The sequence below is a fragment of the Polistes dominula genome, unplaced genomic scaffold (genome assembly GCF_049000335.1).
Source record: "Polistes dominula isolate Pdom_NZ unplaced genomic scaffold, Pdom_raw_medaka contig_20, whole genome shotgun sequence".
NCBI classification, from domain to species: Eukaryota; Metazoa; Arthropoda; class Insecta; order Hymenoptera; family Vespidae; genus Polistes; species Polistes dominula.
The window spans coordinates 4,064,471-4,086,634 of NW_028301147.1; the positions used below are offsets into that span (position 1 = coordinate 4,064,471).

A 22,164-nucleotide genomic window follows, 5' to 3' on the forward strand; every position below is an offset into this window, starting at 1 on the left:
AATAGGTGGATGGATTGAAAAGTTGTGAGCTCATTTTTATTTAAAGAAAGGAAAAAGTAAATAAAAGCTTTATTGTGTTAGAGCTCAAAACTTTCCAACCTCTCTCTACCAGCTTATATATTAGTATAAATATATTTATTATTATTTATAGAATGCTTTGACAACGAAGAATACTCGTCGTCATTTACAAATTGTTCACACGTTTAATAAATCTAAAATTATGGGTTTTTTTTTTTAGTGTCCCTTTCCCTCTTTATTTTCTTTACATTTATATTCAATATTCAAATTCATTAGAATTTAATTTAATTTCTTTTCTTTATTTTTTCCTCCGATAAAAATTCGACAAACTAAACAACTCGTCAGAGATAAAAATGTCGATCAATGATTCTTGTGATTTTATTTTTTATTTTCCTGGTATTCGTTTATTTCACTTTCTGCAGAAATAAAACGTGATTTGATCGGATTTTGATAGAATTTCCATTTTACTTGTCGTTGGTCAATTTTGTTATTTGTCCCTGATCGAGATCCGGTGCGATAGCGTTTTGTACCTGAATGTGGGTAGAGTGTAATGGCGGACAAAGCAAAGGGTGATAGGGCAGACAATAGTAAGGGAAACCCCCGAGGGCTTTGTTCGCCGGATGAATTTGCGGGCTTGACATTTGTCCGGGAAGTTGACCGGAACCACGAAGAGGCAATCCTCTCAAATGTTCATCCGGATGTACCAAAACGCGTACGGCTACGCGTCTCGCGTTTCCGGAATTCACGATTGCACCTAATTCCTGTTGTTGACGTCTTTTGGTTTTATATCTGAAACAAAATTGTACCAAAGAATCGTTGAAAAATAATATTATTACGTTTTATATTATAATATGTCAGTTAATAAAATATTCAAATATTTTATATTCCCAACAAAAAATATTGTAATTAATTATAATGAAAATATTATTATTTGATTAGGTTTTTTTTTAAACTACAATTTAAGACTTAAAGTTAAATGTTAAATGATAATTATTTGAGATACAAATTTTAAAATGTATATTATAATTTATAATATATAAAAGAATTCAAATAATTATTAATATTAAATCTTACCGTCGGTTTTGAAACCAAATCTTAACTTGCGTCTCGGTTAATTTTAATCCACGTGCAAGATCCGCTCTTTCAGGTCCTGACAAATATTTCTGCGCCGCAAATCTTCTTTCCAATTCGTAAACCTGTGCATGAGAGAATGCTGCTCTGCTACGTTTTTTTCTACTTTGCAAACTTTGTCCATGATTTTGCGACTCGAATATATCCTCTTCTATATCATCTGCAATACGAAAAAAAAAATGATATCATTTTCTTTTCAATTTTTTTTTTTTTTATATACAAATCCATCAAGTACTACTACTATTTATAAAAATTCGAAGAAAAGAAAATAATAATAATTTTCTCGCAAGTGAGTAAGGAACGTGTATTTACGTTTGTAAACAATCAGTCGGTTAGCAATATACAATGAGTTTAATTTTCGTACGAATCGAGAATGGCGCCTTTTGCGAAAGAAAATTGTTTTGCAGACGAATGTTTACATCTCGGTCGATAATCCGAAGCGACTGTGCTTTGCAGTTGGATGACTTGCTGGAGGATGGATCGGTATCCTGAAGTAATCATACTCTCGAGCAGCCATAGAAACGGTGATTTACTCGAAGAAAGAAAAAGAAAAAGAAAAACTGAGAGAGAAAGAGAGAGAGAGAGAGAGAGACAAGCAAGTGTACGCATTTCCTTAGCTTTTGATGTCTCGTTCAAACATTAACACGTGCCCTCGCTACTCCGACATGTTTACGCTTTTGCCCCAGCGTTAATTCTCCCTTCCCTCTCCCCCCCCCACCGCCCCCTCTTTCGTCTCCTTTTTTTCTTCTCTGTAGATCGAGTAGCTCCGTGGAAGTGCAATCGCATCGTTCGCATCGTTGCATCCTAGCTCGTTCTACTTGGCAACGAGCCTAAGCTACTCGATTTTCTCTGCTACGCCGCAAGAATGGCCAGCCGTATTACGAAGAGTTTTCGAGTGCCAAATGAAAGGACTACTACTACCTATACCTACTTGCAAAATGAGGAAGACATTTTTGCCAGTAAATTAATTCGGGTTATCCAACGTTTTGGTTTTGTATGAATTGGATTTTTATCCGAATAGTCGGTTGTTTTTTTTAGATACGACTAACGTGTTTCTTGTAATTGGATAAAATATGAAAATTATTTACAATTTATTTATTATATTGCGTTATTTTTATTCTGTTGAAATTGTAATTCGAGATATTTTCTTTCTAATATTTAGATACAATGATAAATGTTTTTGTAATTATAAGATTTGTTTATAATTTCATTTATTTGATAAGTATTTAATTAAATAAATAGTTAATGTATTCATAAATATATTTTGTAAATTTAAATAATAATTTGTAAGTATTTTAATTAAAGATAGAATTGTTTCAAGTAATATGTAATACACATTAATATTGTAGGGTGTTAATCTTTGTAATATTGATCACTTATATTACATACTAATATTTTGTTATTAATACTAACTATTTATTATAAAATACTGGAGTAATAACGTTTTTTTCAAACAGAAATTTAAACCAACAATCACTCATTAATTTTTATTTATTATTAAATATTTTTTTCGAAACAATTTAATTGCAAAGTATAAACGTTAAGTAATGGAATTTATTATGAAAATAATTGTTTTTGTTTTGTTGCTTAAGATTTATCGTAATAGTTTCGACATAGACGTGATACGTTTAAATGGTGATCTATATTTGATCACTTTCGACGTCAAATCTGATGCCATCTCGTTCGAAGTTAATGCTTCCCTACTCTTAATGCTCTCGTCAAACATCCTACATCGCGTCTGTCTAAGAGAAAAGGAGAGAGAGAGAGAGAGAGAGAGACAGAGAGAGAGAGAAAAAGAATGACAGAGAGAGAGAAAGAGTCTGTGTGTTCAGGACGAGCAAGTGGTGTTAGTCCACTCCGATTACATCGATGACCCTTCGGATTCTTCATCTCTCTCTACTTTGACCGCTTGTTTTATCCAATGGGAATAGAAGTTTTTCTATGGTTTATTGAAATACGATGCCTATTAATATCCCATATCAAACATTAGAAGTTTATCCCGTTGATACATCTCATAACAATTTTTATAATCTTTTTTTATTATCATCGTTTTAATAATTTTGTATTTTTTGTTTGATTTATTTTTTTTTTTATAATCAAAGATTCATTTGAAATTTTTTTATTTTTATAAACTTGAAATGAGTATCACTCTTATAAATTTTGGGATTTTTTAAAAATAATTTCTTAAGAAAGTGTTTATAATTCGAATGTCTCTGTAATTTAAATAATGATTTCTAATAACATCTTTATTTCTTCTTTCGCTTTGTAATTTCAGCGATTAAATTTTATTTAAGATTTTAATATAGTAAATATTATTGAATAAATTTCATCGAAGATATTATTTATTAATACAAAAAAATTTGTACCACATACAAAAATGTTGTGACTTCATTTAGAAAATGTTAAAAGTTATATAAAATGAAATGAAAGGAAGGAAGGAAGGAAGGAAGCAGAACGGAAGCGGACGTAGAACGAAAATGTGATTCGTTTACGAAATGCTATATATTTCATAGTTATTGCACGAGATTGACCAAGATAATATATAGGAAACACATAGATAACATCGATGCACGTATAAAGCGACCACAGGGGTGGATTTCTCGTTAAAAGGACTTGTAATTTTCTGAGTACAGGTTGAAACGGTGCCAACTCGTGCCGGTTACTCTACAACTTGGGTGAGAAAGCATTAGTTTAATTGAGGGTTTTAGAATAGTTCGATGTTTTTCAAGCTCTGCCGTAATATCATTTATTTATTTAAAAACATATAAATCATTTTAAAATAATTTACATTCATAATAAGATTTTTATTTTGTTCTTTTTATTTATATCATCATCAATGACGCAAAAAAATATGACGCGAACGTATGCTAGTCGAATGAAAACTAACGGGACGACGAATCGTTAAAAGCATGATTGATTTTCGCATTTCTATCCGCGTTACGGTTAGGGGAATTTTCTGTTTACTCTTAAAGAAACGAATAGTGCCATTTCGACGATGTAATTTCATACGGATTGAAGTAAGGCGTCGGGATGACATTAATCGATAAAATCAAACGTTTGTAATAATCGATCATCTAACATTTTTCACATTTTTCAGAACAAAGTTTTCAAATGATTTGTATTAGAGTGAGAAGGCGATTTTGAAATTTTTAAACTCGATTACTTCCGGGCAACAAATTTCATAACCTTGATCTAAATACGTGTACGAAGTAATCTATAAATTTTTGATTCTCTCTCTTCCTATCTTGAAAGAAAGAGAAAGAAAGAGAGAGAAAGATACAGAGTAACAGTGTACGCCAGGAGATCGGACAAGTGCACAAGAAGAAGAAGAACAAGAAGAAGTAGAGTAGCAAGCACTTGTGACGTCTGCCCGCTCGAGTGGCACTTATGCTACTAAAATTACATTCAATTACGTTATCTGTGCTCGGGTTAACTTTAAAACCGCTTGAAAAGCTCGCCTGTTACAAGGATACCGGGTTCTAAATGATCTCTTAAGTATATATCCTCGTGGCTGACACACAATCCTCTGGAAGGGTTTATTAGTTTGTACCTACACCAATTCACTTAACGCAATAATAACAAAAAGGAAAAAAACTCTAATTGTAATTCTTTAATCTAACATGGTACATTGGATTTTAGGAATGTTAAAGAACAGAAGGAAAAATAAAGTAATTAATTATAGTACTTACCAAGATATTTGTTCTTGCTCATATCCAGTGCCTCGTCCTGTTGTCTTTGTGATGATTCCCTGGATTCTTTGGTGGTCTGATAAGCTGGTAGGTTACCCAAAGTTTCTAGATGCTTAAAAGATGCCTGCCCTAAGTGCGGCAAACCACCGAAACTCGTGAGATTAGCATGAGCTAGATTTCTCCTGAGTATATCCAATTCTCGTGCCATGTTAGTGTCGGGCGAGGGTAATCTTGGAAAACCAGTTACGATTAAACGTTGTTCCCGCTCGATTTGTCCTACTCCTCCTCCTCCTCCTCCTCCGTTATTAATATCACGTTCGAACGTTCTCTTAATCGAATCGCAAACACCTGATTGAATAATTTCGTCGGATTCGGTGACGATCATACGTTGTTTTTCGTGTTCACCGTTTGACGTTCTACGACTTAGAATATCAGCGATGCTGAAAGGTGTGGGTTGAGAAGGTTTAGGTGACGTTTCGCTTCTTTTCTCCTCCTCCATCCTTTACAAATATCCTTTTTTTAATTTTTTTTATATATATACACACTAGAATAATCCCTTAATCTTAATGATTCCTAATCAAATAATTTTACCAATCTTTGACACACTCGCATCAATTAAACGTACGACTCAATAAATGTTCGCATGTATATCAAACACATTTTTCTTTTGATCTTTTTCCGTTCATATCATAAATTTACTATATTTTAATCATTTAAACACCATAAGATAACTAGTTATTTCGACAATCACTTTTTTTCTGAAACACTTTGAAACAAAAACACAAGATTTACTTTCGTGTTAAAAGAGACACGTCAAATAATTTTAAAGGATTATTAACAATCGACAATTGATTGTTCTCTCTTGTTCGTCTCTCCCTCTCTCTCTCTTTTTCTTTCCTCTCTCTTTTGCTTTTGGATCGGGTTATTAATCCTCAGTCAGAGCACTCGCCGGCACTCTCGCAACTTGCTCACACTCGACGTAGGAGCGGTCTCTTCGATGAAGTGTGGTGCTTGTCGCGCGCGCGCCTCCTCCAACTTATTTTTCCAATTGCTCCCGAATTGAAACCGCCTCCTCCGCGAGGAGCCCTTCTTCCTGCGCCCCTTTTTCGGGACGCCTTCCCACCCTCTCTCATCCTACTACTACTACTACTACTATGACTACTACTATTACAAGTGTCTTCTTCCCCTACTATCTCGGACCACAACCCGATTCTCCCCACTTTTACTCTACTCTGCTACCCCCTCTTCTCTCTTTCTCTCTCTCTCTCTCTCTCTCTCTCTCTCTCATATTTTGAGTTTAATGTTTCGATAGTATCATTCTGTCTCTGTTTCTTTCACACATTGTTCATCCTGAAAGTCACTTACGAAGATTCGAATAAGCACTAGAGTATATATTCTTTTCTTTCTCTTTCTCTTTCTCTTTCTCTTTCTCTTTCTCTTTCTCTTTCTCTTTCTCTTTCTCTTTCTCTTTCTCTTTCTCTTTCTCTTTCTCTTTCTCTTTTTCTTTCTCTTTCTCTTTCTCTTTCTCTTTCTTGCTTTCTTTCTTACACATTTAAATCGAACATTCTTTTATGAATGAATTCACGTATACTGTTTTCTCTTACACATATCGGTGACACATGGTCTCCTCTCTTTCTTTCTTAAACGTTTTATTAATGTTATTTTTATATGTATTTCTAATTTTTATTATTTATTAAAATTCTTTGATAATTTTTATGATGAACAATTACTTGTATATTTGAACACACATTTACAGATTACGTATTACTTCTTATTTTTCTTGCTATTTTTTATTAATAAGAACTATTTAATATTATTTTTTTTTCAACGAAATCCTTGCAATCGTTGGGTCTTTTAAAATTGTTTTCTTGCAACTCCTTTCAATTGTCTTCTATCTCTCGTAGAGGGTGGTACTTTCTCACCTTTTATCCTCTCATCTATTATCCTCTTCTATTGGGTCAGGGAAAAAGTTTCCTCGTATTTTCCAGGTAATTGATCTTTAAAATCGAATAACTTTGGTAATACTAAACCTGCATGTATTTGAAAGCTGAAATATCATATGGTAATTTGTGGTATTTGTCTATTCAGTTAATAATTTTATTAGGTTTTGATAATAAGGGAAATTAAAGAAGAAATATGATATACGTTTTTGAAATTTTATAACAAAAAAGAAAAGAACTCGATTCAGGTTGTTTAAATAATTCGTGACATTTATAAATACGGTGCAAGTATTGGTCATCACCTGGTACTAATCAGTTTCGAAAGTTTTTAATTTAAAAATTTTTAATGCTAAAAATGCACCTAATTTTTATCGATAGAATGCATAGCTATGGTGAACAAATATTTAGAAAATTATTTGATGAAAATTGAATGAAAAAATATGAACAAAAATTTGTTTCAACTTTTGCATTAAAATACGAAGAAACTTTACCCCCGACCCAATATATTCCACATCAGTGTATTTCTCTTTCTCTCTCTCTCTCTCTCTCTCTCTCTCTCTCTCTTATGCTGAACGCGTGTTATAGGTAGGTGGAGCTTTGACCTCCTTCCGCTTAGCTTTCCGTAGGATCGTTTCCGTTGAACGACGGGGATGCCTCGCCCTACAGCCAATCAACGGGTTTTAGTACAACAAGACTTTTCAATGTAGGACCAATGGTCGTGAACCGAGAATATACTCTGAACCATCTCTCCTTCTCGAGATGTTCGGAGTGGGATTCTACCCGCGAGTGGGTTCTTCAATTCTCTCTCTCTTTCTCTTTCTATCTCTTTACATTTAGTTACGTCTCATTCTATTCGTCTGACATATTTCCTCTCTCTCTCTCTCTTTTTTTTTACGATCTGTTCTACTCGTCCGGTAGAGAATGATCGACTCTTATTCAAAACAGAAAAAGATGCATGCATTCGTGATGAGAGGAAATTTCCGTCTATGTATATTGAATTTTGTATTTTACATTTTATATAAGATAATTTTTTTATTTTTAATTTAATATTCTGTACATCAAAATAGAGAAATATTTTTCATTTTTATTTTGTAGACGAAAATATACTCTTATTCTTATTATACATATATACCTGTATATAAAATTATTAAAGATTTTTCTATTATTTTGTACAGAGAGTATTGTAAAGTATTGTAATGGTATTTAGTATTGTAAAGATTATTGTTTGTTTTTGAATTATTTTTTTTTGTTATTTTTTTTTTTATGTCCGCGTGTCCATTAATTACTCCATCATTTTTACACTTGGGTAAATACACACTAGGTGATGTCATTTAAGACGATTTATCATCCTATAAGACATTTTTAAACATTACCGTTCACACCGATGGCGACGTTAAAGAGTTAAATGTTATATCCAATAATTTCATCAATAAAATTTTTATTATTGTTCCATTTAAAAAACCTAATCTATAATTTAAATATCAAAAAAAATATATATATATTTAAAATATTAGAAATGTTAAAGAAAGATTTATAATCAAACACATTTTCTATGTCTCATTTTTCTTCTCTAAAAATTTGTCCAATTCTAAAATTTGCAATTTAATTAAGAAATATATTCGACAATTTAGGAATATAAAAGTGAGTTTTAGATTTATGAATATGAAACATCCAAAATTTCTTTCTCCTTTTATCTCTAATTCTCTCTCTTTCTCTTTCTCTTGTTAGAATAGATACAGAAGGATACGTACTATAGATAGTAGTCTAGTAGCACCTAGGTAGTACTTCCTCTCGTATCGAGACGAGAGAAACTGCGCGGTGCATATATAGGGTGTACTTTACATAACAATTGTCGCTAAAGACTTGCAGTATTGTCCGCCACGTGCTACTGGTCCAGAGTTCCTATGTCGGTTTAATTAAGTGTGAACCACAGAAGCGTAGACTACGCCTCACTTCATCCGATGATGACCTTGTACGTTTTAGATATCGATGAACAAATCATTTCACTTTAGTAATACGCAATGCATACTTTCATCTTCAATATATTTTTTTTTACGAGATTCTAATATTTCTATCAATCATATTTTCTTATATTTCATTTCTTAGAATTTATTCTCAAATAAAATTCATTTTTATAATATAACTTATAATTTGTGAAATATAAATGTGTGGAAATACAATTTTACGTACATTGATCTCATTTTTTTGTGTTTATAATATTTATTCCTTTACTAATCAGGTAAATGTAAATTTTTATAATTGAAATATCGATATGAGTATATAATTCCATTTTTGTATTATATAAAATATTTTTATTCTTTTATAAATATTAAATTAAAGTTATTATCTTTATTTTATTTTCATTTGAACAAATTAATTAATAAGTAAGTCTTAATATCAATATTATTATTCTCCCATTCTAAGCTCAAAATGACGACAAATAAATTTACTAAAAAAAAATTGTTCTCTTTGTTCTTTCTCGATTATAAAAGTAAGTAAAAAAAAAAAAAAAAAGAGATAAAATAAAAAGAAAGAGAGTGAACGATGGTAACCGAGCCGGAAAAACGGTGTGCTCGTCTTCGCTTCCCTTCATCGAGCTTCTTACCTACGAACGAGGCACGATTCGATGGGTAATCTTAAGAAATCGACCAATAGAAAGTTCGAAAGAGAGAAAAAGAAAGAGATAAAGTTCGAAAGAAAGAGGGAGAGAGTAAGAGAGATCCTGGAAGTTTTAGTTTTTTTTTTATCTTTCTTTATTCCATCTCTCTGCTCTTCTTCTCTCCGTTAGATTCGATCTAATCAATAATAAATTATAGGGGGGTTTGGTTCGGTGGTGGGTACATCTCTTTCCCCTTAGAACCAACGTCTGACCCTCCCGCTCAATTGGTCGCAATTCTTAAAGACCTTAATTGGCGCGGAAAATTATACCTTATTTCAGTTATCCCCACCGTTCTAGATAAAGCAGACGAGTTTTCTCTTTCTTTCTTTCACATTACTTTCATTATTTCTTTCTCTTTTGCTCACTCGCCCTTCTTTTTCACCCTTAAACTGTGCTACTTCGTCGCCTCTTTTGCTTCCTTCTCTTCTTCGAATTCGTTCTTCTATTCTATACACACACACACACACACGCACACTTTTTCTTTCTCTTTCTCTTTCAAAGATATTTCTTTCCTCTCTTTCCTGAGCAATCGCTCGAAATATCGACGATTTGCGGCCGTCTAAACGTTTTATTCCAACAGGAAGGGCCGGTCCGATCTCCTAAGGTTTTACTATAGACTACTTTTCATGCGGTAGATCCTTAAAAAAAAAAAAAAAAAAAAAAACTATCCTGATGATCTTTGTACGTGTCTTTTTATTTAACTTTGATACTTTTTTTTCTGGTTTTCAACTTCAAGAGATTCGTAATGTAATAAAAACATTTATTTCGGGATGTGTCAACTCAAAGTCGAATGCTACGACATCAAAGTATATTTCATTTTTTTCTATCTTTAAAAAGAGATTAACGTTTTATCATTCGAATTATTAAATATATCCTTTGTTTATATTTTTGTTTTATTTTCTTCAAAATAATTATGTTTATCCATCTTTAAGTGGACATTACTTTAAAATATAATCGAATCATTGAATTTTAATAATATTTCACATACATACACACACATATATATATATATATATATATATATATATATATATATATATATATTTTTTTTTTATCAAGGTTAGTAATTGATAAAAATAAAATATTATTTACAACAAACACGTTTGTTTTTGAAGATAGTAAGAACGAAATCAAGATATTTAAATTCTTCGACGGATATAAATATATTTAACGAAATATATCATTGAATCTATAAGTGCGAATACAATAAAGCATTTAAAGAGATCTCTCTCTCTCATAAAGAGATCACATAATTTTCAAAGAAAATCCGATCGGAACGTTAGGAACGTGGTTGTTGGAGCTTTTAGAAAGTTCATGAATTTATTTAAAGACGGTCGCCCAGGTTTCCGCGAAATTTACCGAGGAGAAAGGCTCGCGTCGTCGTCGTCGTCGTCTCCTACGAGATTCAAGTGCAAAGAGATAGATAGATATATAAAGTGAGAAATAGAATGATAGAATGAGAAAGAGAACATAAACGTTTAACTTAGTTTTAACCGCGTCGAGTATTAGGAGCAGGAAATTTCGCTCTCGCGTCGAGACGTCTCGTCTTTCTGACGAAACGAAAGCGATCGACGTATCCGTGTAAAAGGCGATCACGAGAAAGATGAACTATCTCTCTCTTTCTCTTTCTCTCTCTCTCTTTTTATCTCTTTTTATTTCTTTCTTCATGAGCGAATACGTTCGTTCGTATGCGCGCGCGCGCGCTCACGTTCATCCTAAGAATATAAAAACAAGAAGACCGGATGACTGCTAACTGTTTGTTAGTCTTGGCTTTTAAAGTCCGCGCGTCTGTCAGTTCAGAGATGTAATATTAGTGCTTATAGCTCGTGTACATTTTCTATGTATAAGTTTTCTATATGTTTATGTATGTATGTAGTTAAGGGATGTATGATTTTGTCTTGGTACATGGGTGGGTGTGTTTCTGTGTGTGTGTCTTGTAAGCGCCAGCATCTTCTTTCTCTCCTTTTCTTTACCTCTTCTTCCTTCATCCTTTCTTCTCTTTCTATCTCTCTCTTTTTCTTTCTTCTTTCTTATTCTTCTTTATTTCCTCTTCGTCGTCTCTTTCAAAAAATGAACAGACGCGAATGACGTCCGGACTTCGTTGAATTTGATGACCAATTAGTGGACGACGAATTTGTTTTTGATATATGTTCTCGTTTTTTCGGTTTTTTTTTTTTAGACATATCAATAAGAACTTTTGCGTGTACTTTTTTATAAATATATAATTCTTTTTTATGGGTCTTACGACGAAATATGTATCGCAATTTTTTTTTTTAATGATATATATATATATATTTTTGTTTAATATTAAATATATATTGGATATATTTTGTTTGTTTCATTTATATTGTACACTAAATTATGTAAAAAAATATGTATCAAAAAATACATACACTTAATGTAATAAATTAAACTATAAATAATTTGTATTTATATTATATAAAAAGTATGATCACTTGAAAATTGAGTTCATTTTGTATAACAGTTATTATATTTTTATGTGTTAAAGTCTAATAGTATCTTGAGCTTCTTCTGCTTCTCTTCGTTCTCGTTTCAAGATGTAACGAGATGTTATAAATCATTGTTGCTTAAATGTTCTCTCCACAGAAATACCAAAGCAGTTGTTTTTTTTGGCTACGAATCTATCGAAGCTCATCGTTAAAGTTTAACATAGCAATTTGTTTCCCTTTTTGTGTTTAGATAACTCGTTTATTGAAATGTTTATCGCAAATTATTTAGAGTTAGTTAATACTGATTATATTTTAAGAAAAATTTTGTATTTATATTCAATATATTTTATTTATTTATAATAATTCATTAAAAAATCATTTTGGTTAAAGTAGAGTGCACCACAAAATAGTTTCATGTGATTTAAAGGAAATGAACTTATCAAGAGTCGGTATAACAGAAATCTACGTGTCAAGAAAAAATTATTACGGTTGATAAGGTAATTTCCTTTTTTATCATGGTAAAAAAGGAATCTACAGAACTGGTCATTGATATTTAAGTAGTAAAAAGAAATCTTTTCTTCTTCAATTTGTATAAAACAAAAATTTTAAAAATAAATCCTAAAAAATTTTCTAAATCGATTATTACACTTCATAATGAATTTAAAATATCCAAGTTTTAAAGTATTTATCGAGCGATTGATTATCAAAGTAGTCTACGTCAAACTTATGGTATGCAATACACGTATTAAGTCATAGCTTAAATTAGAAAAGTACTATAAACTGATCGCGCAAGTAAGCTAAAATTTTCTAACCGTTTCTATGTTTAATACGATACTTAAAAGCTTTGTGAACTTTTTTCAAATTAAGATATTTTTATTTTTTTCTTATTCTTAAATAAGAAATAAAATAAATGTCAGCAAGTTAATTTTCTTAAAAAGAAAAAAGAAAGAAAAACAAACAAGAAAGGAATGCACCACGCAGGGCAGTGATTTATGATACTAATTAAGAAAAAGGGAGAAACAGTGAGAGAGGGAGGGGGGAGGAGGGAAAAAATGAGTCAATTAGGCAATATACGTCATGTGTCGCGGTTAAACGTTTTACGCATAGAAGAAGGGAATCTATTTGAACTTAATCGCGTGCCTACCCTTTTGAGGGAATTCCCCCTCTTCGAGTTTGCTTACAGGCAAATAGGATCATATTTCGATGTTAAACGTCCCGTGATTGATCATATGAATATATGACCGTATATAATGGACGGTCATCGATTTACAAAGAAGAAAAATATCGTAGGAAATCTATTTAACGATGCATTCGTATGCGTTCCGAAGATGAAGAATTGCATTTTCAAAAAAAAAAAACTTCATATATCAAATATTAAATCTTGACTAAAATAATCACTTTAAATTAAATTCACAAAAATATATGATATCTCTACATAATAAATTTGTAAAATTAGTTTGAATAATAATAATAATAATAATAATATTAATAATAAAAGAAGAAAAAATAAATAAAATGAATACTCATTTGATTTTATTATTTTAATAAATCATTTTCTCACACTCACACAATATCATACATCGATTCAAAGTTATGATCAGACTTTTTATTTCTTTTTTTTTTTTTACACAAATCAAAAGATAAAAATTCAATCATTCTCTTTGTTTCTTCATATACATGCACACATAAACGTACACATACATACAAACATACGTATTAACATATGTAACCCATGTAATAATTAAGGTTCACGTGGGAAAGTGATCTCGGTCGATGTTGAGAAAAATGAAGACCGACATTTTTATCAGCATGTTCCCATGGCCCTTTTATAGTGGCGGTAGCACCACGAAACACGATTACAAGAAGAGCACCAAGTTCATACACAAAGTAATGTTATGCACACCAAAGTATAGTCATCTATGTACACGTACGTATGTACGTACGTACGAGGGGCACTTGACTGCCAGATGACCCGTCGTGTTCATGCGATAACCTAAAAGGCACCCATGGCTTCGCTCAAGCTGTCAGAACTCACCTATTTATAAATGCCGTTTTGCTAGATTATTTCAATATCAAATTTAATTTTCTATAGCCAATTATATTTCCTTTCGTTCTTACCCTTCTACCCTTGTATCAAATTTTTTATGTTTATTTTATATATATTTTTTTATTATGTTTGTTTCAATTTATTTGTTACGTTAAATGTATACACGAAATAAACAAAAAAAGAAATTAATAGTAGCGATGAAAAAAGACTATCACTTTAAGATGATGGAAGGTGAACCCCGAGTGTGGCGCTAATCGAGTTCAAGTGCCACGAATGTGTTCCCCCGTTGGCTGCGTAAATCTTAAAGGATGATAAAAAAAAAGAAGGGAAATAACTTTGAATTTATGCTACACTGTGCGATAACATGAAGCAAGGTATCTTTTTCCGGTAGCGTTTAAGTATGATTAAAGATTGTCCATGTTTTTTTGATAAGATTTAAATAAAGTGATTTTTATGTGATCGTTAGAGATTTTTCTTTAATTATTATGACGATGATCAGGTGTTTTGGGAATTTCACTTAAGGATGGGTCGGAATCTAAAAAAAGAAATTTTACGATGAGACACAAGTTATATACGCGGAATGCCGAGTTAAATGTTTCCGCAAAAACCACTTGAAGCGGTTTCCGTTGCGGCCACTCAAGGCTTTCTATCCTTGGATTTATCCTAGAGCGAGTGAGAAAGAAATAAAGAAAGGAAGAAGCAAAAAAAAACCTTACCTAACTAAAGCTATTAAGAAAAAAGAAAAAATCTTAAAAGAACAGCTGCCAATAACTAAATAACTAAATTTCCCAACTAAGATTTGGTTTTTTCTTTTTTTTTTCTCTTTTTTTTTAATAAAAACTACAATTACACGAGTTGAAGTTTAAAGAAAATTTTTAATGTAAATTTGATCTACCTCTTTGGTTGATAATTAATAAAAAAAAAAATCAATGGGCTCGTATCTTTGGTACAAATTTGGAGATTCGTCGTTCCAACATCATCGGAGTCTTTGAATATTCGAATTTAATCATTATAAATTCGAAATCGAATTAATTAATTAGTATAAAAATGTAAATGTCACTTTCAAGTTCATTAATCGAATTATCGCATTTTCTTTACCACAATCGTTGAAGATTTTGATCCATTCCTGAAATCGGTGATTCAATTGTGTTCACGTATTGCATCGGATAATTTAACGGACCAATGTAATTAGTGAAACCATAATCGCCACTTGTAACGTCCATTATACCAGCTCGACATTCAGCTACCATTTTGTTTTCCGTTGGTACACATTTTAAATCTGAAAATGAGACATCGTTGACTGGATTCGTTGTACCCTTGTATTCGGTTTTGATCGTTCTGACACACTCGTGAACACTCGGACGTAATTCAGATACGAAATTGCTTCTGTATTCGTTGTTTAACATTTGTTGTCTTTGTTGTACGTCAACGTTTAGTACTGGTCTATTATTGTGATCAGAATTATGAACATCGTTTCTGAACTCTGGACTGATACTTGAATCCATTTTAATTTCATTAGAATTTGATCTAAATTCTGGGCTCAATCTGACGATCGATTCCGAATTTCTAAACTCTCCTTGCATGTTCATCGACATATCGGATCGAACGTTTGACCAATAAGGAACGTTGTAAGCCTCGTGAACATTTGGTTTGCCATCCTTGATCAATACGGGTACAGAAATTTTCTTCAATGATTGATTCTTCATACCTTGTACTTGTAATTTTTCAGCGTCTTCGATTCGTGCTCGTTTGTTCTTGTAACGACGATTTTGGAACCAGATTTTCACCTGAGTACTACTGAGTTTCAAATTTTGTGCTAATAATTCACGTTCCGGTGCACTCAGGTAACGTTGTTGCTTGAAACGTTGTTCCAATTCATAAACTTGTGTCTGGATAAGAAAATAAAACAATTTTTGGTTTGAAATTTACAAATATATGTAAGCTTGTCTAATGATTTTAGAAACATTTTTTAGTTTACCTGGGAAAATAATACTCGTGGTTTTCTTTTCGTTCTTTTACCGGACTGACTTTTCCGTAATTCTGTTTTGCTCGATGTCACGATGTTTCCTTGAAGAGAATATATAATTGTTAAAATTTAATAAAAGTGCATTTTTAAACGAAATTATAGAAAATCAAATTCGTACAAATAGTATTATTAAAATTCTGAACTATTTGTAGTTTGATTTTATATAAATTTTAGCAATATAAATTGAAATCACACATGAAATGAATTAACATAAATTTTAATCATCGAAATAATTAATTGGAATTTCTAATATCAATGATCAAACAATCAGTAAATATCAATTACTGGAAATGTCAAGTATTTTTCCAATTTTGTTACATATCTAATGAAATAATAAAAAATAAATAAATAAAAAACAAACCATCTTCGGTGACAGGAGCTTCTTGATAAGGTGGTACAACTTGACTCAACTGATGTACATGATTTAATTCAGAATAATGTGAATAACCATGTACTCCTTGTTCTTTAAACTTTTCCGCATCCCAATTATTATCAGGTACCGCGTTATACGCGTAATAATCCTGTGGCAAATGCGACTGTTGTTGTTGTTGTTGTTGTTGTTGCTGTTGCTGTTGCTGTTGTTGCTGTTGCTGTTGATGATGATGATGATGCGGTTGATGTTGATGATGAGTATAACACTCCATAACTGCAAACTGTTGATCCTCGTTAAGAATATCACGCACGCTGAACGGAGTCGCTGATATCGAAGATGACAACATTCTAAAGCATTCTACTTTTTCCAAGGATTATTAAAATCCTTAATGTGTAAACAACAAACTGAAACAGGTAATATTTGCACCTAATGTTTTCCGTTTTTCAATTCGAATTTCTATCAAATCACTTTTTGTTAACACATTCGATAAAACATCAATTCGTTTGACTTTTGTACTCGATTGACACCGACATTCAACGCGTAGAATTCGAATAAATGAGTTCAATATTTTTTAAGATAGATGTCAAAGTTGAATATTAAATTTTAAAGGGATGGTCACGGTCATGGAACGGTCAGGTCGGAAGGCGAACGTTTAATGTGACTTGGTTTGTCGATGAGAGTCAAGTGTTGGTTGGGGTTTCTCCTCGGACAGGGACAGCTAAACTATAGTAACGTGCGCGCGCGTGCCTTCTGAAACGTTATATGTGTGTATGGGTGAACGCGTGTCCTTCTTCTCATCTCAGACGTGTTCTCTGCTCGCGAAGACGAGATTTTTACCAGCACACCCACATACTGAAGCTACCGCTTCACGGGGGTGGTCGTTTTATCTTTACAATTAGATTTATTCTATCCCTCCTTTTCTTTTTCTTTTTTGTCTACCTTCATTTTATCTACTTTGCTTAATTTTATCTGACATTTGTTCGCATTGTATCAGTAAATACATTTTGAGTATGTAAATATAATTCAGTTAAATTTTTGACTTTATCAGGCTTATCCTAACAGAGTTTCGAATTGGTACATTATTTTTTTTATTTGTGAATTTTAATTTTTCAGGATTATTTAAGTTGTTGTTTAATTTTATTCACTTGTAGTTTTATAATTTAAGTTTAAATTTGTTGGAAAGTTTCAACTTTGATAATTGGTATTCATTGATTGTTTTATTATTGAGAATAGAAATTAAATTTCCAAAATATTTTTAAGATTTTAAAGAAATGTTTTATGTAAAAAATACTTCGAAGTACAAATTTTTGACTAATATTTACAAGTTATCAAATAAAATTAGGTTCAAATAACATTGAGCTTATATAATTTCGATGCTTGACATTAACACAATTTTTTGAATCCTTTTTTATTATACAAATTACTAATTGCAAAACAATTTGTAGATTTTATTTTTGATATTTAATATTTAATAATTTAATTGTTTTTTTAAATACGACTTAAATTAAATACTTTTTTGTGTAACACGTTAAAAGATGGCTTTTATGGAGTCATGGTTGTTAACGAGGACATCGGAGAAATATCAAAAAAAAGATTGCGAATAATGACGATCATGTCTGGTGGTACAGCATTATAATTAAGATCGGGAGTAGTATTCACGATGCGAAATAGCTTTTTGCTGGCAAGACAGCCATAACGCGTGAGTTAGTTAGGGAGGTGGAGCAAAATTAAGACCCGCCTATATTGTCTCTGTTGACGAATCAAAAGATCGAGAGATCTGAGTCTTCCTTTCTGAACTCAACGATTAAATGCGTCCTTCACATGCATACATACATTTATGTGTTACTATGCAAGTATATCATTCATCGTACCAAGAAATCTTAATTTATTAATTAGATATTTGTATAACTAGTGTAGGAATTAGACTAAAATTATCGTTTTAGGGGTATTAACAAAAAACAAGATTTTTAAATTAATTAATTATAGATCAGCTATCATAAATGTTGAAATATTAATTTACAAATTTATCTATTTTTGTAATAATTATTTAATTTAATTAATGGTAGAAATAAACAATGTTGCATCATTGATTTAACAAGAATAGAGTATTCTTGTTAATAATTATTATATTCGATGAATTTATTTTTAACAAACTTTTGAAAAATATTGATAAACTAATAATCGAAGTAATTCAATTTATTAATGTTCTTTTTTTTAAATTCATCTTGAATTAGTTGAAAATTGTAATTTAAGTTTACGTTGACATAATAACAGCGTGATCATTACGTCATTTAGAACAGAGTTTCGGATTACATATCGTTTATGAGAGATAGTTTACGAAGAATTTAAGTAGGAACGAAAAAAAAAAAAAAGAAAAGAGAAAGAAATTCGTGACGTGTGTCCTACGCGTGACATACTTGTCAAGAACGAAAAAATTTCACTTTCGGTGATGAATTATAATTCCCGTGAAACGAGGGGTTCGAGTAAAAACAAAACAATACCTTTTTTTCCCGCCCCTAATCGGTCAATAGTACAAAGAAAAGAGAAAAATATATATTAACCCTCTTTTTCGAGTCTGCGATTTTGACGACGAGTCTAAACTAACATAATCCAGACCTCTGTTTCTAGAGGCGCCCGGAACCCTTGAAGCTCGACCCTGGAATTCGAAAAATTGAACCCTCGAAACTCTATCTTCCCAGCTAATTTAAAAAAGGGAAATATATTAAAAAATAAAAAAAAGGAGAAATAAAAAATAAACTTTCTTTATTTTGTTTATGTTAATATTGTCTCACATCCAAGTATGACAACGTTAAATTATCTCTGATTAATATTATTATCATTTATTACAGTATAATATTAGTATATTTGTTATGATAATCACAGATGTTATATAAAGAAGACTTATATTCCCATTTTTATATTTATAAAAAATATTGTTTGTTTTTTTTTTTTTGCTTAATTATTATTCCATATTTAAATCAATTTTTCTTCAAGTAAGTATAATTATTTCACATAAGTTTGATCATAGATTTTACATTAATAAAACTTTTTGCTATTTTAGTTTTTGTAAAAAATATAAGATTTTTTTCTTTTTAAACTAGAAATAGGTATAATTATACTAATTCCAACAATACTTACAATAATTATCGAACAAATGTTGATTTTTAAAATAGTAACAAATTGTTGTGTATTTTCTCAATGTGAGTTGGAAAGATATTTTTTTGAAATTAATAAATAAAATATACATAGGCAATATATTATGATGTTTTTGTTTCGGGTGGTTACGTGTTAGGCTAACGATATGGTGCTGGTGAATATACGTGACCCTGTCGTGTATAGTAGGCGCCAAGAGATAGCAAAGGCGCCTTCTTAACTGTGGGAAAGCGACGTCCGCACCGGCGTTTCGAGGACCTGTTGGGTACGTGTGCGAACTCATTGTTTAACTACAAATTTTGTTTATTAAAATTTATAGAAATAAATTTAAGTTATTGTTCATAATTAAGTGCTACATTTCAATTGCACGCATAATTCTTGCACATTTTTTTGTGCGTTGTTGATAATTATTTGTAGGTATGAATGAATAATTTAATTAACTTTTATTTATAAAAAGAAACTTGATTTTTTCTTTCAAAATAATTTAATATTTATGAAAGTTTTTTTTATTAAAGAATAAATCGAAATTATGCATTTAGTTGATTAAGTATAATCATTCAATATTTATATCTATGACAAATCAATTACATTAATCCTGTAATAAATTATTTTGCTAATACAGTAATTTTGCACAACTATTTAATAATATTTACAAATTTTAATATTCTGCTTCTAATTAAAATTCTGCATTTATGTTATCGATATCCTTAGAATATAAGTATTAGGTCGTCCCGAAAATTTCTTCCTTTTTTGGTGATAAGTTAAACAATATTGCATGCGTAATATACTTTTTTTTGTATTTTATGTTATTTTACTAAATAATATCGATTCTACTCTATTATACTTTTTTTTATACTTTAAATTATTCAACCTAAAAAATATTGTACCTGTAGAATTACTAAAAAAAAAGGAAGAAACTTTTGAGACGACCTAATATAACATTTATATACATTTTAATTAATGATAATCAAATCTCTAAATATGATATTAGAAGGATTTACAAAAACAAATTCATACGAAATAAAACAACGATTCTTTTCCTTCACAAATTTCTCAAATACATATAATCAAATATAAGTAAATACGCGTACCTGTGAGATAAAATTGACATTGTAAAATTTGTCGGTATTAAAATAACTATTTCAGGAGGAGGAGGAGGAGAAGGAGGTGGTAGTGGTAAAAGCAAAAGAAATCCTGAAGCAACGTGGTGTCCAGTTGCAAGACGTTCCCGAACATCCATGTTGGCCGTAAATACAAAAGGGCCCTTTGTGAAGAGAAAGAGAAACCGTGTCCGTATCTTGCGTCTAAATACACAAGCTATATGCGACCGGGCACCGATAATATTCTATCCGTCGGGAGTTTATAGAAAATCCCCTATATATACTTTCTGATCTCTTCTCTCTATATTTCTATCCTTTTTCATCGTCATCATTTTTTTTTCTTCGTTTTCGTTGTCGTAGCAGACTCGTGGGAGGTCAGATCCCGCCCATGATGACCTTTTTATTTTTCCTTTCTTTACTAGGATCTGCTTTTTCTCTCATAAAAAAAGAAAAAAAAATCTTCTACTTTACGAACAATAAGACTGTCTGTGATTTGTTCATCTTCATGCGTGGAATGAATCATTATAAGAGAGAATTCTAATTATAATAATGTTTCATATATTGGAAAATGTATACATAAGTGTGAAGTTAATTTTTTCTGGCTATTAAGTTTAATTAAAAAGATTTAATATCAAGAACATTCTTATATGGTATAAGAACAAATTTTATATATTGCAATTTGTGATTAATTTTAGAATCATAAATATAATTTATTTGTTTTCTTGTTGTTTACTTTGATTAATTTTTGAATAAATTAAAATATAATTTAAAAATTGATCAAGCATTGTCATTTATTATGATTGAATTTTATTTAATGTTTGGAAATTTAGATTAGATAATAAATAACTCAACGAGAGAAAGAGAACTGATTTTTCTTTTAACGAAGGAAGTTCGGATGGTACAAAAAAAGAAGTTGTTTCCCTTAGATGTTGTAAACAAAAATTGGAACACGTATCTGTTGAAATTTCAGTCGATGAGCAAAAGTCGTCGGCATCGGTATTGTACTTAAAAAGGACAGCTAAGAAAGTACTAATATAGGTTCTTCCCGCACTTATAATACTACAAAGAGAGAGAGAGAGAAAAAGAGAGAGAGAGAGACTTTAGTTCGGTCGTTTCGTCTCACGAGTGGTCCAGACAATTGCGTGCTTCTGGTTGTCTAGACTGCCCCGAGCACATCTTTCCTTTTATTTTTCTGCGGTACGCGGCGGAAAATGCACTCGCGTTTACACGACGCATTTTGGTTCAGCCATTTATCTTTTTTTTTTCATATTTTTTTTCTTCTTTTTATTTTTATTTTTATGTATTTTTTTCTTATCTTTTCATTTTCCCTCGAAAAGTTGGCATTGAAATGAAATTTAAAATTTACCAAGATTTTTCTCAACTTAAAGTATTAACAATTTCAGTGATATTTTGTTTCCTTTATTATTTAAATTCTTGTATCCTTGTTTTTTAATTTAATTTATATTATATATATTTTTTGTATCACTGAGCAGTAGGAGCAATAAAATTATTGTATTAGAATGCAAAAAATGTTAAAATTAGAACGTTTTAATCTTAAATTCTATTAATTAGGTGAAT

The 22,164-nt window shown here is 30.9% G+C and overlaps 2 protein-coding genes across 2 annotated transcripts; both read right to left on the reverse strand.

Moving 5' to 3' along the window:
- Window positions 1-285: 285 nt before the first annotated feature.
- LOC107074059 (uncharacterized) lies at window positions 286-6,032 on the reverse strand. Its single transcript, XM_015335079.2, has 3 exons — window positions 4,839-6,032; window positions 1,093-1,309; window positions 286-807 (listed from the first exon to the last, which is right to left on the reverse strand). The coding sequence occupies exons 1-3, from the start codon at window positions 5,335-5,337 to the stop codon at window positions 483-485; spliced, it is 1,041 nt and encodes a 346-aa protein (XP_015190565.1). The 5' UTR covers window positions 5,338-6,032; the 3' UTR covers window positions 286-482.
- A 7,415-nt stretch (window positions 6,033-13,447) lies between these two features.
- On the reverse strand, window positions 13,448-17,066 carry LOC107074066 (homeobox protein Nkx-2.3). The gene is made up of 3 exons (XM_089177123.1): window positions 16,322-17,066; window positions 15,913-16,001; window positions 13,448-15,823 (listed from the first exon to the last, which is right to left on the reverse strand). The coding sequence occupies exons 1-3, from the start codon at window positions 16,677-16,679 to the stop codon at window positions 15,029-15,031; spliced, it is 1,242 nt and encodes a 413-aa protein (XP_089033249.1). The 5' UTR covers window positions 16,680-17,066; the 3' UTR covers window positions 13,448-15,028.
- Between the last annotated feature and the right edge of the window lie 5,098 nt (window positions 17,067-22,164).

Coding starts and splice junctions, on each gene's coding strand:
- LOC107074059 (XM_015335079.2), bottom strand. CDS start 5,337: ATGGAGGAGGAGAAAAGAAGCGAAACGTCACCTAAACCTTCTCAACCC. Junction 1,310..4,838: donor GAGCAAGAACAAATATCTTG/GTAAGTACTATA, acceptor TTCGTATTGCAG/ATGATATAGAAGAGGATATA. Junction 808..1,092: donor ATTTGGTTTCAAAACCGACG/GTAAGATTTAAT, acceptor ATTTTGTTTCAG/ATATAAAACCAAAAGACGTC.
- LOC107074066 (XM_089177123.1), bottom strand. CDS start 16,679: ATGTTGTCATCTTCGATATCAGCGACTCCGTTCAGCGTGCGTGATATT. Junction 16,002..16,321: donor AGCTCCTGTCACCGAAGATG/GTTTGTTTTTTA, acceptor ATTCTCTTCAAG/GAAACATCGTGACATCGAGC. Junction 15,824..15,912: donor CACGAGTATTATTTTCCCAG/GTAAACTAAAAA, acceptor TTTCTTATCCAG/ACACAAGTTTATGAATTGGA.